At 41.4% G+C, this 19,234-nt stretch overlaps 2 protein-coding genes across 15 annotated transcripts in view; one reads left to right on the forward strand and one right to left on the reverse strand.

Moving 5' to 3' along the window:
• The first annotated feature begins 1,189 nt into the window (after nucleotides 1-1,189).
• fhl1a (four and a half LIM domains 1a) lies at nucleotides 1,190-15,981 on the forward strand. Of its 2 annotated transcripts, none has more exons than XM_030062653.1 (6): nucleotides 1,190-1,356; nucleotides 10,179-10,360; nucleotides 12,786-12,963; nucleotides 13,306-13,475; nucleotides 13,708-13,894; nucleotides 15,029-15,981. In XM_030062653.1, exons 2-6 carry the CDS (start codon nucleotides 10,205-10,207, stop codon nucleotides 15,181-15,183), a joined length of 846 nt encoding a protein of 281 aa, XP_029918513.1. In that variant the 5' UTR covers nucleotides 1,190-1,356; nucleotides 10,179-10,204; the 3' UTR covers nucleotides 15,184-15,981. The 2 variants fall into 2 exon arrangements, with proteins under 2 accessions (XP_029918513.1, XP_029918512.1); XM_030062652.1 differs by lacking the exon at nucleotides 1,190-1,356 and adding an exon at nucleotides 7,555-7,651.
• Nucleotides 15,982-19,234, reverse strand: part of map7d3 (MAP7 domain containing 3) — a 37,491-nt gene continuing 34,238 nt past the window's right edge. For all 13 annotated transcript variants that reach the window (XM_030062655.1, XM_030062665.1, XM_030062662.1 and 10 more), the window contains one exon: nucleotides 15,982-19,202. In XM_030062655.1, coding sequence (XP_029918515.1) covers nucleotides 19,195-19,202 — 8 coding nt within the window. In that variant the 3' untranslated portion in view covers nucleotides 15,982-19,194. The remainder of the gene's footprint in view (nucleotides 19,203-19,234) is intronic.

Raw genomic sequence — 19,234 nt, forward strand, 5'->3', positions numbered from 1 at the left:
AGTTTACAGCGACAGAAGTGGCACAGGACAAGCCGGGCATTTCCTCCAGAGCACACCAGTCTGTTTCTGCTTTCCTCCCCGAACCTCAGCCTCTCCCTGCTGCTCTGCAGGCTTGATTTTGCCTCTCATCTTTTAGACAAACAGAAATGATGGGGTGACAGTGGTGATGATGATGCTGATGATGATGACACTCATGTGACTGATGACCTCTATCTCCTCTCTGTACACTGGCTGATTACACTCATTTTTAAGTGTTTACAGTGTGTATTTTAACACTGCTGTTGATGCGCTAGGTAGCTCCAGAGCATTTTAAAGGGTTTGGGTATTTTTGTATAGTGATGTCTGCTTTTTAAATTTAATTACACCATGCCCATCTGGAACAAATAAAAGTTGAATTCTGAATGTGTGTGTGTGTGTCATAATGTTGTTCATCTTAGCTACAGTTCAGCATATAAGCACAGATATTTTGACCTTATGCTGTAATCCAGACTCCCATAAAACACAACAGGCATGTCCTTAAGCTCTTAAATCAACCCCACCCCCCCAACCCCACCACCACCACCAGTCAAACAAAGGTGCCTTTCTGCATTTACTGGCACCTACTTATTTATTTATTTCTAATATAATACTTTTGAAATATTGAAGTGTCACAGTTTGGGTGCATATAGGCTGATGAATTGCACTTCTTTCCGGATTCAGACTGATTTCAGTGGCTGATGAAATTATTACAATCATCATAGGAACACCTTGCGCCCAGTTCAACGACAAATTACCATTGCAGAGTAGTGTATAAAGTGTGAAGGTTTAGTTTACAGACTGCAAGTGGGTCTAGAGTGACTCATCTTGATGTAATTCCACTTTGTAGATGATATTCATTACCAAAGAAGGAGCTGAGTGAGAACAAATATATGAGCACTTGGATGCGACGCGTGCAAGATAATCTATTTTATTTTTTAAACGGCATAATGTTGAATCTTCGCCAGAGGATAATTGATATCATAAATGAAGAGTCCATGCAGGCTCAAACTGACTGGCGAGCCTCTCACACACAGGTATTCACACACAGCAAGCGACTGAAACTGCACTGAAAAGTTTGGGGCTTTTCATTTGCTATTTCGTTCCCGTTGCCTCGCTGCGGGGCCAACGAGAAGTTAACCGAGACAGCTTGTAAATTCCTGGTTGAGGTCATTGTTTGTGTGAGCTTAGAGAGAGAGGTTTGGATCACATCCTGCAGTTTTTTTTTCATTGCTCCCTCTGTCTTTTAAGCAGCGTCGACTCCGCAGTTATTACTTCTTGGCCAAAGCCTCCGGACGCATCGCTGCTGTGTTACAGAGCTCATCTTGACGCTTTGGAGAGGTGAGTCCAGACCACAGCGGACTGGAAACCAGCAGCCACACACACACAGCACGTATAGCCTCAGCTGACCTGCACCAGGTAGCGCGACAGACGGGAGTTCACCACAGGTCAATTAGTTTCTCTCATTTAGTTCATGCAGATGCGTAATTGGAGGTTTCCATCGGATGACGGGCAGGTTGCGGCACAATGTGAAACTCTCAGTATATTCTTAATGCTGAAGTTTGTCACTCTATGTGACTTTTGACTTTAGTAATAGCGTGGCGCAACAGCTGGTCTGTAAATTTCCACTGCAGAAGCATGTATTTTGGAATTTCTATCTATCTATCTATCTATCTATCTATCTATCTATCTATCTATCTATCTATCTATCTATCTATCTATCTATCTATCTATCTGCAAATCTGTCAGTCTATGTCTGTCTTCAAGCTGCTGTTCTTCTTTCCAAAACTGACAGTTCCATTTGTGAGGATAATTTTTTGAAACACTTCTCTGTGTGGTTGTAGTAGTTGTTTAACGATTAATATTTTGTCATCACCCATTTCCTGAAAAGCAACCAATGCAGTATTGTTCCAAGAGTCTATTCATAAAGAGGAAATAACTTATTTGTTTTGATGTGGAAAAATGTTCCTTGTCTGTCTATCTGTGATCTAGTCCTGTAGATACAGTATTGGTCACTGATACCCAGCAGTTGAGAGATGCTCTGCGGTGCAGTGGCAGCACCTGTGCCTGCTGTTGCCTGTTTCTGGCTTGAAACTGTTAATGTACACAAAAGCATCTCCTCTCCTCTGGTTTGGGCACCTGCCAGTCCAAACGCATGATGTCATTTAAGAGCCTTGGAGATTACAGTTCTTACTCTGGCACAGCGGACCTGCGTGTGGTTCCAGTATGACTTCACCATTTTAGGCCTCAATAACCCTTAAAAGCTTGTACATGACTTTGTATTACGTCTTGGTTCACAATGCACTTCCAGCTCTGAAAGACTTCTCCATTTTTATGGCTGGAATAAATTAATGCTTTCTACAACTACTTATAAATCTTTATGACTCAATTTCCAAGACTTTATAGCTTTCATTTGACATCTTTATCCAGCTTTATTATGTAAAATCAGCATAAAGGAAGTACACTAATGAAACAGCACCGCTGGATACTTGATTATTGAATTATTGAATTTACACAGCCTGTTACAGAGTGTATAATTCATAGCAGACTTTGATGAATTCCTCTGAGACAACAGGACATTTGTGTCATGAAGGCACCTTGGTTCCAGCAGTTTATTCAAGCAGAGAAGTATTTTTATTTAGAGGACTGTTTCATCATTCCCTTCATCTCTTAGTGTGTGTGTGTGTGTGTGTGTGTGAGTGAGTGAGAGAGAGAGAGAGAGAACAAGCAGAAGGATGAGTAGGATAAAAAGAGGGTGTGTGCCTCAGTGTGGATGACGAAGTTTATGAAACACATTAAAGCAGCGCTCTCACTCGCCCCTCACGCCTCCTAAATAGGCAACACTGGGTGGCTCCCTGTCCCGTCTGCGTGGGCTGAGTGGAAACACACTTCTCTCCTGTGGTCACTGAACTGCTGGCCCTGTTCTCCTCACCCTAAACCAGAGAAATTTCCTCAGCTGAATTGCACATGATCATTCTGTGAATAAAAGACGGAGAGAATAATGGGAGGGACAGAGTGAGTGTGTTTGAGAGAGAGGAAGGAGAGTGAAGATGTCTGATGATGTGAGTGTGTTATACAAGCCAGCCTGCGTGTGTTTGCTTGTGTGAAAGGAGGAAAACAGGTTGGTGAGCCTACCTCTTTATTTTAAAGTAATGCAGCCAAAATGAGCTCTTATGACCTGACTGTTGCAGGAAATGGAGATGGAATTTGGTTTTTGCAGCTGAGACTTACTTTTAATATTGTCTGCTGGCTTAAGGCGAGAGGATGAAGTCAGTGGGAAATCTGTAAACAACGGTGCCTTTCTGTTTTGTTGCCCATATAAATGCACAATCTGTGTGCAATTTTAGAAGCACTGTTACTCCCCGAGGCTTGAATGACACCAGTCTTGACGTAACGTACCTCCGCATGTGATGAAGGATTCATAATCGATATGCACTGTCCATCAAGAATATGTTTTCACATTCAGATTCAGAAAAACTTCACTGATCCCTGCAGGGAAACGACTTTGTCACAGCTGCCCAATGGCCCAACGTGCAGTTAGGAAAGAGAAGTAAATAAGTAAAAAGGTGAAAACTACTTCAAAATTTAGAATAGTAATGATAAATAGGCCTAAACAGTAGATAAACAGAAAATTTGGCAAATGACATATGCACAATAGTGCAAAAACAGGAAAAACTGCAAGGTAGATTATTATAACAGTACTTAAATGGTAAGATTATCCATGAATTTCATGTAAATTGCTATCATAATGTTTTACAGGTGTCATTGCTGAAATGCATTAATGATAGTCAGTCACTAACGGGATGCGTGCATCCTGTAACAACGCTGGGTACCACAGCAGGAGGGACTATTTTCTCAGTTTTCAGAAACATGAATCATGTGAGATCAGTGAGGGCTGAAGTGTTCGCTGCTCCACAGTGAGGGCTTTATCTGAGGCTGCTTGTGTGTGCGTGTGTGTGTGCGAGTGTGTGTGTTTCATGGAAAAAAACATCTAATCTTTCCCTCAGCTAGAACCACCCCTGCTGCCCTTTATTGACACATGTAGATGTGTGTGTGTGTGTTTGTGTATTAGCAACACTCCCACACCATGGCTGTTTAACAGGAGTGTTGCTGTGTTGATAGAGCTTCCCCTGTGGCCTTTTGTCCAGCCAGACATCTTTGACCCCGGTGTGTCTGGGTCTTCTGTCCACACCCTGACATCCTCAGCTGCATAGTAATTTCATGCTGGTGTTGGAATCCAGCTGCGTCTGCACATTTGAGAGTGTGTGTCTGTCTCGTTGCCTTTTCTCTGTGTTTATGCGTTTCATGAGTCACTGTTCCCCTGAAAGAGATTAGATGGCTCCCTCTGTCAGTGGTTTGTCCGCTGACCAGGAGTGGAAGGTGACTGAGTCAGAGCAATGTCCCAGGCAAAAGGTCACGTCGGGATACGAGTCTAACATAGATAGATTGGCCTTTTGTTGCTGTCGTTAACAGCGGAGAGAGGGCGGGTGCATGTTCCAGTGATGTCAGATCGGCCCTCTCTCAGCTATTCGGGAAGTACACACCATGTTTCCTGTTTGTCCGTCGCAAACAAACTCTAAGTCTACCACTAAGAGAGCTGATAGGCCTGCAGCCAAACACCAGCACCTCACAGGGCGTACATTTCATGCTATGTTGTGTTTGAAAACACTTCAATATACTTTAATACAGCTGTTTACCTTAGTGACTTATGTGCTCTTTTTTTAATCAAAGTGTTTTGTTTATTGTCCCTCATAACATTGTGAGTTATTTCTGGGTTGCACATGGCATAGTGGACAGCAGACAGGGGTTAAAGGTGTATTATGCAAAATTGAAGAGGGTTGACGGAAGTGAGAACCACTTAGACCGAACTGACAAAAACATGGAGTAGTGTAATATTTGTCATTGGCCTAACTCATCAATAGATTACATACTTATTAAACCTTTTCAACTGTTTGAGCCTAGACAATCCATATTAAATAGACGTGCTCATGCTCACGAAGGCTTAAACTGGTCTGTCTGTGCCAATGCAATAAACTGAAGACTCATGAGAGCTGGTATTTCTTTCTGTTGGGTCTAAACAGTCTCCATTTTAATCACCTCTTGGCAATTTTGCATAATGCACCTTTAACCTAACCACTACATGAGACTAGCAAGATAATACTTTATAAATTCACCTTTACATGCTGGTCAGAAAATCAAACCGGGAACAGAAAAGAGTTCTCTCTGCAGTTTAACGAACTTTATACATGCAAATATTAGTCATGATGGTTAGCGTGGCGACTTGGTTGAAGATTAAAAGATCACCAAACATTTTCCCTGACTTTTTCACTCCACCATCTGACTTTGAATGGTATTTATGTGTTATTTACAACAAGAAAATGTGGCTAGAGGAATGAACAGGCTTGATTAGTACTGGTTTATCAGGACTGATAAAAGACAAAAATCCATCTGCAAATGTTATAAATAATAAAATCTGTTTGACTTTTTTTTTTGTTTATTTACTGTTGTCTGTGCGTTGTGTGTCTGTGTGTGTCGATGTTGAGCTGTGCTGAGCTGCAAAACAAATTGCCTCAAGTCAGGACAATGAAGTTTTTTTTGAAGTCTAAATCCATGGACAGATTTACTCAGCAATGTAACTCAGGGGACCCGTGAGAGATGCACAGTCAGGGGGATGAGGGGAGGGAGAGGGGCGATGAGGAGAGAAATATCTGCTGAGGGAGGAGCAGATTTCAAATAAAAGAGAGCAATTAATCAGAAAAAGGGAAGAAATATAGGAGGAAGAATGTAGGACAGGATGGGACATCTGCCCATTAGGTCTTTTTTAGGGAGGGAGTCATCATGGTGCCTTCCTGATCATTAATTAGCCTTTGTGGGTTTAGGATAATTATGTGACAGATTATAAAAGTGGACAAACTTAATGTCTTGCTCTGTGGTAATGGTCCAAATCAAATCTACAATTACAACCAGATGCCCTCGCCCACACACACACACACACACACACACACACACACACACACACACACACACACACACACACACACACACACACCAAGCCTTTCAGACCTAATCTTGTGCTCAGTGCATTGATTTTCGTCTGACATATGATGTTATTCGGTTTAGTTAAGGAGAGAGCCTTGCCAGAATTCTTAGAAGAGAAAATGACTGTGGGGACAGTTGTTCTTAAACGAGGTCAGTGACTTGGTCAGTGAGTCTAATTCGCTAATTCACTTGCTGTCCCAGCCAGACTTATGAGCTTTCCAGCCTCGTTCCCTTGATGATCCTGTTGTTCTGTATTTGAGCTGGCTCCACTTTAAAGGCCCGAACCAGAATTAGAGTCCGTAGAGCCATCTGTGGCACCGCTTTTGCCGAACTGCAGCCTACATGAGGAGGATGTTAATGATGATTATTAGCAGTGGTAGCGGCACCAGTAGCAATCGAGGAAGGCGTTGTGATATTTCATTGAACTGATTACAGCAGTTTAGTCCTCAAATTTACTGAGTGAGGACAAACGGTCCATTATTCGGCGTGGGCTGTAAATATGTTTTACAGCCGTAGATGGTTTGTTTTGTATTTATATGGCTCTTAAACAGCGAATACAATTTATATGGCAGTTAATTGTATACGCATTAAAAACTTCAGACTGGAACTTTTCTTGTACAGTGTGCTTGTATGTATGCTCAACAGTATAACTCTGAGCCAGTCCAGATATAAATATTGTTATACTCAGATGATGAGGGAAAAGCTTTTTCACCATGAGAGTGAATGTTTTTCTTTTTTTCTTTTTTTTGTGAATGGATTCATGTCGTCTTGCACTCTTGCATGAGGAATGCACTGGCTGTTTTTCAGGCCTTTTAAAGGAAATATTCTCCCTTGGATTGAAAAAAAAAAACTTGAACCCCTCTCTGTGTAAAATCGAACGCCACAGAGAGAGGGATTCAAGTCCCCCCCCCCCCCCCCCCCCCCCCCCCTTTTTTAAACCAAGGGGTTTTCATCCCTGAGAAATTGAATTTAAAAAGTCATGTTTGAATTAAAAACAAACAAAATTCTTAAATATCAGCCTTTGTGAATGAGATTTAAAACCCGCCTTACACATACAAGCATACAGCAGTTATGATATAGGAAATGACACACACAGCACTGTGCTACACTCCTCCACTCACTCACTAATATCATGTCATTAGTCGGCCCTTTGAGTTACAACGGTAAGTGATCCAACATGGCATCTCAATATGCTCCCAACACCCTAACAAAACATTTGGTGATGGGGCAGTGGGGGTATCCGCTGTCCCTCATGGCCTCCTTTCAAAACTGTTTTTTGTTTTTACTTTCTGATGTTACAGCTATGGAATCCAATCTCTATCACTTAATCTATCCCCTCTGCATTATACTCTGTGTCATCCCTCTATTCTCTAATGCATACCCTAAAAAGGACAAGCGGGCTGAAGATTGGATATGGATGTGAGGTCAGGGGGTGTGTGGGTCAGAGAGGGGTATATACAGCCCCCCATACCTTGATGGGGTGTGTGGTCTACGCGTTAGACCCTCTGTGGATGCTACTGTCCCCTCTTGCTTTGTCTGTCTTTTCTCTGCTTTTGTTGCTAGCTGGAATCAATCATGACTTTCTACAGACACTCAGGTAAAGAACCAAAAAATGTTGGTTTCAGCACCGGATCAGATGCTAACAAAGCTCTCGAATGTTACATTATCAACCTCTGTGAAATGTTACACCTGCCGTGTGCTGTTTGCCTGTTCTTCTAATGCAGGTTCATGAGGTTCGCCTGAACCTCATGAACCTGAAAGTTTGGTTTGTGTTGTAGTTTGCTTAAGACTTCCGTGGCTGGATAAATGTGTACAAATGTCCTTCCTGACAGAGGAAATGGTGGAGAGGTTTGACTGCTTAAATCTAAAAACCAGAAATACCGGGTGAAATAGATTTTCTTCAACAGTACGATATTGATGCATTAACACCAATGTTTATGGTTTTATTTGCATGAAAAATACACCATTTAAAGATGTTTTATCATTTTTAGCCTAATGATGAAACGCCCTACAGGGAGTGGTCAACAATTGTAGAGAGCCTAATAATTAATTGTGAGTTTACTTATGTCCACTCATGTCCAAATTAAGAGAAAACAATGATTCATAATTAAACACCAGCACCAAAATAATATTGAAATCAAATCTTGTGGCACAAATTTTGCAGTGTAACATCTAAAGTTGTCATCTCTTGTTGCTGTGCTGCATATGGGATGGTGCAGGAAGAGCATGTTCTAGGGTTTGCATGGCATTGTACTGCTATTTTGTGTTGAACCAAGTTGATTTCATTGTCTGGATTGAGGTGATTTGATTTTGGTAAAAAACAGTTGTTTTTGCTGTAATCCTGTTTTCACTTGAACACGGCGCCATCCACCAAAATCAAGAGCAGAAAGTCTAGACGTTGTGGTGGCTGTGTGGCTGCTGTTTTGGCTGATATATTTACTGGATCATTGTGTCTTTGATCTACTCTACCCAGTTTATCCCTGGCACCGCTCTGACTCACCACTCAAACTGGTCCCTCTGACCTTTCTTGCTAAAAGGGACTTCTCTCCAGTGGGACCACAGTGGTACACTGCAGCCTCTCCTTAGCTGAGTGATGGGGCATACCATGGCAACTTTTCAGGAGGCAGCTGTCAGACTGTTTGCAAAAAAGATTAGAGCTAAAGTACTGGGCACTCACATCAGGCACAGCTCAGCTGAGACCACAATAGTTGCATAGTCAAAAACACGGGCCCTCTGCCCCACTCTGTTCATCCCCTCTTGAAGGTCAATGTTGTTAAAACAGGCAATCCATGTTTAAAATAGATCTTTGGTCTGGCTGGGCTTGGTAATGAATCCTGGGTGTTGTGAGAGATTGGACAAGTTGATTGTGCTGGACCGAGCTGGTTTTGCCTATTTCAGTGCCATGAACTGAGGGGGTGAGGGGGTTGATCAGGGCTCAATCCTCAGCCCAACTTTTATCCCTGTAGCACAGCTGCAGATAGTCCTGCCGCTCCAAACGCTCTTCCGTCCATCCATCCATCCATCCATCCACACACACCACGGGCACATTCCACTCTCCCCAAGGCTCATCTCCCCCACACGGCTGTTTACCATATCCCACTTAAATAGCTACAGTTCCTTTTGATAAATATTTTCCTTGTTCCTATGGTAACCAGGACAAAATGCCATTCCGCTGAATGTTTCCTGTTGTACTGAACAACAATAAGGTACTGAGACCTTACAATGATATGTCACATCAAGCAGATCACTGGAGGTTTAGCTAACTTTAGCTCACGGACTGTTGAGCCGACAAGCTTTGGTAGTGACTTGGTTATCAGTGCCATCGACGCGGCACCTCACCATACTCACAGTCACTCCAGGAAGCCACTCAGTGTTGTCCCAGTGGACGTGCTCTGTGCCTGCAGGTTGTGATGGGAATGCAGGAATGCTGATGAGTGAAGCGGCGAGGCAACTCGGTTTACGGTGTTTACACTAACAGCCAATAAAATGACCTGGTCAAAATGCAGACAAAAGAGAGGGTGGGGGGGTTGCAGAGCTGGAGGGACTGAGCCAGACTTTCTAAAAATATGACATCAACTTTCCACTGAGAGCCTGATAAAGTGACCGCCGTCAGCAGAGTCCAACACAATGTGACAGCAGGCCCAAGCAACCAGACAACAGACATCTGTGGGCTGTTTTTCACCTCACTCACTCCACAGAATTTCTTCATCTCTTTGGTATGCTGCCATTAGCCCTGTATCTTGCTGCGTCTTATTAGGAGGAAAACACCAGGGGAGCATATTTAAAAAAAAAAAAAAAAAAAGAAAGAAAGAAAGAAAAAAAATCCTTACCTCACTGCAGACTGTGCACTCCTTCTGGATGAATTTGTTTCAGTGTTTTAAAATAGAGAAACCAGATGCACAGGCGTTGACATCATTCTTTTAGTTACTGAGCTCAAATAATTAAATGAGTCAGGAATTTCTAACAGCAGTTGGACCTCATAGGTCGTTTGTGCAGTCCTTGGCGTCTTAGTCGAGGCAACACTGCCCCCATCTGGTGGTTAACAGACAAGACCCAGGCCTGCAGCAGAGAGGGCTGACGGTGCCTGTGGACACCGACACTGAGCGTCTCTTGTGTTCTCGTAGGTCCCAGGAGTTACCTCACCTCCACCATGACTGATCGCTTTGACTGCTACTATTGCCGTGACAACCTGCACGGGAAGAAGTACGTGAAGAAGGACGACAAGCACGTGTGCACCAAGTGCTTCGATAAGCTCTGCGCCAATACCTGTGCAGAATGCCGGCGCCCTATTGGTGCCGACTCCAAGGTGAAAACACACAACGTGTCTGAGTGTGTGAGAATGTGTGGAGGAATAAGTGAATGCGGGAGCAGGAGAGTGAATTAGTGAGTGAATGGAAGTGAGCAGGAGAGCACAAAATAGATTATTCAAATACACAGACAATAGGCCTGCCTTGCTGATATCCAAATTAAAATTTTCATGATATGGCCTACCCAACATTAGGGATACACACAAACTAAAATTTAACAAACAAATCTCAGTTAAATGTTGTAGGAACATAAACTAAAACTGTCATTTATAATCAAGCTTACCTATACACATTATACTGTTACTCTGTGCATCTCTTCAACTCCAGTAACAATTTAACAAACTTTTTTTTTAATTAAATGGAAGTTAAATAAAACAGTAAGAAACAAAATAACTATGAAACATAGAAGTACTTTTGCACAAGTATTACAGTTATCCAGTAATTACCAAAGATTTAAGAATTACCCCCAGTGATACGATTATTAAACTGAAACGTCCAACTCATTTCAGAATAAAGCCATCAAAATAATTAGGCTCAGATCTCAGGGGTTGTGTTGGATAGTCTCTCTGCTCTGGTCTGGCTGTGAGAATTTGGGTAACAGTCCAAACTCATGGCATTGCATTATCAAAAAATATATATTGCATATGGCCACAAATATCATGATACTCGATATAATCAGAAATCAGCCTAAGCTTAGATATCAAAAGTAGATAGATAGATAAGCATCCTGTAGCTCTGTACAATAAATACACACAATATGATCAATACACTCCAAATTAGAAATTAGAGATGAACAAAATATCTGTAGGCTACAGAGAAATTATCCTGAGCATGAAACAATGGCCTGTACGCTTCACATTACCTTGAAGCTATTGTTTAGTCTGTAATCTTAAAAAAAAAAAAAATAGTGCAGTAGAAAGGCAAAATTGAAAAAAAAAAAAAATCCAAAAATTAAAAAAAAAAAAAAAAAAAATAGCCTGGGGAGGTAACTGCACTATATTCACAAACAAAGCGCTGTTGATCCAGTAGATGAATAATAGTTGCAGAGTGTAAAAACAATGTGCAGTGAATAAAGTGATTAAGCTGTACCAAGGTGATTAACAATAAACAGCTGTGAGGTGACTGTTTCAGACCGAGTGATTAAACTGCAAAATGCAGTGACTAATGCAGAAATTAAAGTGACTATTATGGTAAGCAATAAGCCCATAGTGAAGTGACAGTAATAGGCGATTAAACCATAGACCAGTGACTGATAGTAAATAAAGTTAAAGTGTTGGAGTGACTATAAGTGACTAAATAAGTGAAGGAAAAGAGAGAGAGAGAGAGAGAGAGAGAGAGAGAGAGAGAGAGAGGATATGTTGATATTCGTGTGTGGGTTTTCAGCACTCCTCTCTTATCCCTTCAAAATCTCCTCACCCTTTGGCTGTGTGACCCAGATTGAGGCTGGTGCTCCTTTTTTGCCCTTCCTTCATGAGGGGCCTCTGCTTCCAAAACACCAGTCTCAGTCACACTCAGTTAAATGTGTGAGAATGATGTGCAATTACCTCTAATGAGCTTTAAGTACTTCATATTGCGTTTCCAACCATCGCACCCCTTCATGGCTCAGCACATCCCAGCTCCCTTCATCCCTTGCTTTAATGCCTAGCAGATGGACATGTTCTGTATTTTGGCCCCAAGCCTCCGTCCACATGATGAGTAAACAAACCCCAGTGTCAGTGTAATGAGGCCTACATGCACCACACTAAGTTGGGTGAATTTGAGAAAAAAAACATCATTTTTTTTCTCCATTTTGGCCTTCCTTCCTTCCAAAAAAAAAAAAAAAAAAAAAGCCAACATTGAGTTTTTCAGAAACTGTCGTCAAAGTGTGTTCATCTAAAAACACCGACTCAAGGCAGAGTTTTCTGAAAACAGCTGGAGTCTCTGAAGTGTGAAATTCACTTGTGAGTGAATTTCTACTTCACCTGGATATTTATCGCTCTGTGCGCTTTCTGTTATGGTTTGTTTTGTGTTATGTCTGTCTTCTGGTGCTCATCGTGTAGCCTGGGCCTATAACTGTAACCACTAAAATTACTTAGGAGAAACCATGGAAACAGCATGCACCTCTCTATGGTCTTGTCTCCTTCAACAATTCAACAGTCTATTATAAATGTCCTTTCTGAAAACAGGAAATTTACAGCACAGTCAAGTACATATGAAGAGTGTCCGTCCAAACACTGCAGGAAACTATGCTTTAGTGTTTACTATGACAGGATCTGTCTAGCTTTGTTTAGGCCTGCTTCTACCAGTACAAAAGGCTGCTGCTTTCACTGACCTTTCACGGGAGTGGGACCTTAGAAAACCTGTTGTATAAATTTCCAGCCTGAGATATCATGCGATTAGTGAGAGCCCACCCCCCATCACCCTGTGACTCCTTTCTGTGTTCAGGAGCTGCATCACAAGAACCGCTACTGGCACGAGGACTGTTTCCGCTGTGCCAAGTGCTATAAGCCGCTGGCAAGTGAGCCATTCAGTGCTCGAGATGATGGCAAGATCATGTGCGGAAAGTGTGGCTCCCGTGAGGACGGTAACCGGTGCCAGGGCTGCTACAAGGTGGTCATGCCAGGTGGGTTTGCTGTCATGCACTTTTTTATTTATTTATGTATTTATTTTAAAACAGAATGTCTCCCAGACCTTGGACTGCCCTGCCTGAGGAGCTCAGGTGTGCTGTGTCATCTTTTAAAATCACAAAATTTTCCAGACTTGCTTTTATGTTTGTTGTTTTTATATTACATTGTTGTTTTTGTACTCTCTTTTATGACCTTTGTTTTGTTTTTTTGTCATTTGTGCACCTTCCTCGCCTGTTTGGGTGTCATCCAGTTAATTTCCAGTGTAGTGGGTAGGTTTGGTGGTGTCGGTGTAGAGCCTTGTATTGCTGATAAAGTAAATGTTGACATTTGTCTGTCAGGATCCCAGAATGTTGAGTACAAGAACAAGGTGTGGCATGAGGAGTGCTTCACCTGCTTCGATTGCAAGCAGCCGATCCGCACACAGAGCTTCCTGACCAAGGGCGATGACATCTACTGCGCTCCCTGCCATGACAAGAAGTTTGCCAAGAAGTGCTTCCACTGCAAGCAGGTACTGACTGCAGTCATATTACTCTATTACTGTGTGATTTGAATACTTGCATGCCTGCTGGGAATCTGTGATTGTGCCCTTCTCAGCAGATGAAAATAATGAACAGTTTGTTTCTGTTACAAAAAAAACACATCTCACTGGAATAGAGATATTCAATTACCTTGGTATCAGCACGGGTGACCAAGCCTGACTGTCTGAGATCATGGTGACTGTGTTGCTCTGCCCCCGTCAGCCCATCACCTCCGGAGGGATCAGCTACCAGGACCAGCCCTGGCACTCTGAGTGCTTCGTGTGCCATACCTGCAAAAAGCCCCTGGCTGGAGCTCGCTTCACCTCCCATGAGAACAGCGTTTACTGTGTGGACTGCTACAAGACCGATGTGGCCAAGAAGTGTCATGGCTGCAAGAACCCGATCACAGGTTAGAGCAGCAGGCACGCATACTCTTATTTATACTGATTAAATGAAAACACACTTAAAACACTGCGAAATGAAGTCGGTGGTGTATCTTGTGTTTCAGAGCCCATTTTGTTGTTTTGTGGTGTATCTTTCCTCTTCTAGTGGATAACTGGCCAAACTCAAATCAACTCAACTCAGCTGTATTTATATAGCACCTTTGATATATGCAGCCTCAAGTGCTTCACATAGCAAGATTCACCCTTTGATGCATGAATTATGAAAGCCTGAGTCAAGATTTTTTTTCTAATGTGTTTTTACTCTTCGTAGGGCATGAACACTTTTGTGAGTCTCCATACTTCTTTAAGGATGCAGGACTGGTATTACCATGTCATGATACTAGTATTAATATGTTTTCAGCAACAAGAATTGACAGTCTCTGCATAAACTTCGATGAGGGGAGCAGCAGAGAGCATCCTAACAGCTGATATGCAATTCCACCATAGAAACCATTGCATTTATGTTGTCAGGTTCAAGATATTTCCAGTGTACCTGTAATGGAGTCTGATAGCATTAAAAAAAAAAAAATATTCAACTGTCTAAACATCAACAGAGCACACCAGGTTTTGCTGTCAGCCCCTCAGAATTTAAGAGCAAAGGCTTGTTTTTCACCATTTTGCACCAATTTAACATTCAGCAGTCATACAGGGAGAAATCTGCTGTACAAGAGGCAGAGATACGAGGTGTTCTGGGAAATGCAGATGATCACTAAGTGATAACAAAACACTTTATTGCAAAATAATTCCTGGGATGCATCATAGATAATTAACAACTGCTTTACTGAGTTGTATCTGTGTAGCAGTATCGGAATATGGATCTTGTTTTTAAGTGAGATAACTTGTTTTAATTAGTATTTCTAAGTACTTTTCACAGTCTGAATGTAGTTCTACTGCAGTTGCCGAAATACCCAACACAATTTTAAATCTCTCAGGGTGTTAAAGCCAATCATCTGCAATTGATGCAGGACATTTGTCAAGATGTTTTTTGGCAATTACTACATAGCACAGATCTGGATACAGCTCCTGTTATTTTCAAGGATCCTTATGTTGTTGTCGTGCTGCTCACTGACAGATGTCCCATTCTGTCTCTGACGATGCAGGGTTTGGTCACGGCACCAATGTGGTGAATTATGAAGGATACTCCTGGCATGAGTACTGCTTCAACTGCAAGAAGTGCTGCCTCTCCCTGGCCAACAAGCGCTTCGTCATCAACGGAGATCACATCTACTGCCCTGACTGCGCCAAGAAGCTGTGAAGCGCACAATCAGCAGCGCAGAGGCTCATCATCTGAGGTGGATTTGCACCAAAACTGATACACTGTTTTTCTGAGTGTAAAGAGACATTCCCCTCATCACAAACTCCAAGCTTTCTTTGGTTCTTTAATAAGATAAATATAAATATAAATAAATTTATATTTCAAATTTATAGAAAATGCAAATTAATGTTGACTTCTGAAATTTTAGGAATATGTCCACTTTTGGTGTCAGTTTTGGTGGAACTCCCCTTTTCTCCCTACTAGGGTGAGAGATGTGTTAGCGCAGACTTAGGTTATTCCAACATTATCCGCTCTCGTTTGAATCACTTAGCTTCATGTAAGTAAGTGCAGCTTGTTTCAGTGTTAGGTTGGACACTAACATGCCAACACACTTTCTTTTTTGGAGTTGTGATATGCAGTATTAATCTCATCTAATCCAGAATTCTGTGCAGCCTTTTAAGGCAAAGCCCTTTTCAGTGCCTTACTGGAATCGTTCAAAGAGAATAATGTGCTTTTTACATCCATACTGCTGCTCATACATACAAGCTTTGATAAATAATGTGTAATATCACTGAATGTTTGAATAGTTCACTACGAGGATTTCACAGATGTTCAGAACATGAATTTAAAACAGACAAATTAAGTCTTTGTAGATTGAGTGATGCTGAAATATAGACTACTCATGTACTCAAGGCTTTTGGAGTGAACTGACAAAATAAAAAAATAAGGGAAGTAGTGATCTGAAGTGTCTGCTCTATGTCCCTGCTGGCAAAAAAATAAAGACAGGTTGCAACACAATCTTTTTGCAAGACTTTATTGTTTAACAGTTTTTACCATCTTAATACACTTAAGATATATTTCCAAATATAATTTGAGGACAGGGCTTTGTTAGGTTTGAAAAAAAAAAAAAAAAAAATCATATTCACAAAGTTGTCCTGGTTAGGTAGACTGATTGTCGTGGCCAAGGTAAGGACGTAACAGGATTTCTTAGTTAACTGTGACAAAATAAAAATACTAAATCTCAATCTAAGGCACCTTCTATCCTACTTTCATAGACAATCTTGAGAATGAAGACCAGTTAGCTTCATGCTCAAGCCCTCCAAATGCAGAAATGTATCTGTACACAGAATTAAACACAAAAGCAGGACCTGGAATAGACATCTATTCAAGCAGCAACTGCAATGGCAGCCTACAGGTCATATTTGTGACTAGTGGTGCCACTTAAGCAGCAAAGCAGCCAACCAAAACAATAAACCTGGGTTCCACTGCAAGAGATAGGGAGTAGATGAGGTTTAGGTGAGTCTGAGAATAAGATAAATCTTGGGATATGAATGAGAATTTCAAGTCTGGGTGAGAGAAGACCATAGACAAACAACTTACTTCTTTTTTTTTTTTTTTTTTTAGGAACTTCACACAACTCTCCTACAGTCTGTACAGTGAAGCTACTCCTCAGTAACCATTAGTAATTCACAAAGGCTTTAAAACATAGCGGGTAATTTCTGACAGTGCAAAGTATCTCATGTTTTCTAGATGAATAATGCATGAAAACTGAAAGCAGGCTGCTGTGACAGACGTGGTAAATGATTAAGGGCGGTTTGAGTCTGTTACATTCTTTATGCTTATTAATCAAAGCTAAGCTCTACAGCCCCTAGTCTATATGTACAAAGGGATTTAATTAGCAATTGGGCCTGAAAGTAAACAGAGCGTGAGGCAAATTCAAGGTCCCCAAACCTCTTATTTGGACGATTCAAGCATAGGGGAATTTTAAGCATTCAGCACAGGTCTTGAGAAATCCAGAACAAGACATAAAACAATGATCATGCAGAAAAAGTCTGCCCTAAGTCACATTTTGTTCCCATCTCTATCATTTCCTCATGCTGGATGTGCTGTGCTTCACACTACATCCTTTAACATAGTGTAACCAGCATTTTGCACAACCATGACTTATACTGCAGCATCGAGACATGCTGCTAAGCACTCAACAGCTCTGTACTCTATCAGATTTTCCACTGTCTATTCTTTGTGAGGGATCAAGGCAATATTCAGAGGCGGGGCTTGGGAATGTAGGACTATACATGTCCTCAATGAACCCACTCACAAATACACACTCCAAATCTTCGAGGACATAACATGTGTCCCCACTTGTCCCCCGGGTTTTGTAGAGATCTGGAAGAAGAGGGCTTTCTGTAAATCTTGGGTGTCAAGGCTGCCCAAACCTGACCTGCGTGTCCGGTAACAGTACTGACTACCCTGGCACAGGGCACGAGTCGAATGGAGCCCCAACTTATAGTACAGTAACATACATAAAGACTTCAACTATCCACACCCTGACTACGCCATTCCATCCTAAACATGGCTTCATTGGCCTAATACTGATTATATACACAATACAGTAACACTTAAATATACATAGAAATATATTTTCATATATAAACAAACAGCCAAATTTTATATTATAAAAAATAGTTTAAATGAATTTTGCCACAAGTATGAAAGCAGCAGCTAGTGTATTCTGTAGAGAATCTTAGTAGGGCTTAGTGGAAAGAGTTAGAATTAGTCAAAGAGCTGCACAAACATAAAGACCGATGACAAAGAGTGCATGGCAATGTCAACAAAGCTCATGTGTTGAAACCAGATTGGACAGCTCTGAGGCAGCTGTGAATGAAACTCTTGGACCTTGCTTGTGCATTAATAAGCAACACTGACACATGTTGCCCAGTTACAGTAAGGGTTATTCATATAGTGGAGTGGAACAGATGCATAGTCAACGCATGGGATTAGACTTTAGGTTCCCTCAGCCCTCAATGGATGAAGCTCAGATTCTGATGCAAATTAGAATGATGTAGTTAGGAAATTATTAACAAGGAGTCTATATACAAATGTAAAACTATGACAAAATCTAAAACGATCATGGACCCAAAATAGCAAACAGCTGAAACTCCACTGAACATATGAATTTGCTACAGTGCTGTCATGAATCCCTACACCGTTCAGCTACAAAGACAAAGGAGCCAGTCTTACAGTTGGGAGTTGCCCTCCTCTAAGCCCTCTATTGACCCAGAAAGGAAAGACAGGGGCAAGGGAAGTTGGGAAACCAGTATGTGGCATGCATGAAAAGAGAGGGACTGAAAGGACAGGGCTCTGTGTTAGGATGTTAAGATGAGGCTAAGCATTAACACAGAATCCACTTTACATCTTTTAAGTCCTAAGTGTGTATGCACGTGAAGGAGATTGCTAAACCGAATGTAGATTAGCTTCACCACATGCAACTGAATATGTGCACCTTGAAAAAGTAGAAGAAAAGAGAAAATGATAAGGCCATATTGCTGGATGCTGCAAAAAGCAGCCGGTCAAGTAAATCTAGGTCACAATCCAATTTGGGTTGAATTACATGCTAAACTTGGGAAGCTAAACAACACCCGGCTGTCTCAGCAGCCTCCCGACCAAACCGAATGTATTGACGATCCTTCCATTAACTCACAATATTAACCTCATAGTATTCACACAGCCAAGTGTGCATGCCTTCTGGAATATTCTCATACAAGAGACAAAAAAGACTAAACATGTGATAATAATTATTACAATAACAAAGAAGCCAAAATTAATAAATTACAACAATGCACCCCTGACAAAAACAAAATGCTTAAAAAACATCAACAAAAATGCACAAAACATAAAAAAGAACTGCAAATGAGGAGAACTAGGAACAAGAAGAGAGACCTGAAGCAAGCATGTTGAAGGAATATATGGAATTTCCCTGAAGCGTAACTTTTTTTTTTTAAATTATAATTTTAAATTGTTTTTTTTTCTCATCACATAGGGTGCAAAGTTAGCGCTGGGGGTCGTTGTTCCCCTTCACCTTATGTTCTTCCTCTGGCTGAGGAGGAGGAGGAACAGGGGGAAGCTGTTTGGAGTTGGTAGAGGAGTTTTATCTTTTTATTTAATTGGAGGTAAGCTGGACAGGAACTCAAGGAGTGCAATAACAAGAGACCTCTCAGCAAGGCTGCAGCATCACATCTCTGCAGAAACACAAAAGAAAGAGACAAAATAA

The sequence above is a fragment of the Myripristis murdjan genome, chromosome 10 (genome assembly GCF_902150065.1).
Source record: "Myripristis murdjan chromosome 10, fMyrMur1.1, whole genome shotgun sequence".
In the NCBI taxonomy this organism is placed as follows: domain Eukaryota; kingdom Metazoa; phylum Chordata; class Actinopteri; order Holocentriformes; family Holocentridae; genus Myripristis; species Myripristis murdjan.

What these genes read in the sequence shown, in the direction of transcription:
- fhl1a (XM_030062652.1), top strand. Translation starts at nt 7,630, where the DNA reads ATGACTTTCTACAGACACTCAG. An exon ending in GACTTTCTACAGACACTCAG is followed by an intron (nt 7,652 to 10,178) that starts GTAAAGAACCAA and finishes GTGTTCTCGTAG; the next exon opens with GTCCCAGGAGTTACCTCACC. An exon ending in CTATTGGTGCCGACTCCAAG is followed by an intron (nt 10,361 to 12,785) that starts GTGAAAACACAC and finishes TTCTGTGTTCAG; the next exon opens with GAGCTGCATCACAAGAACCG.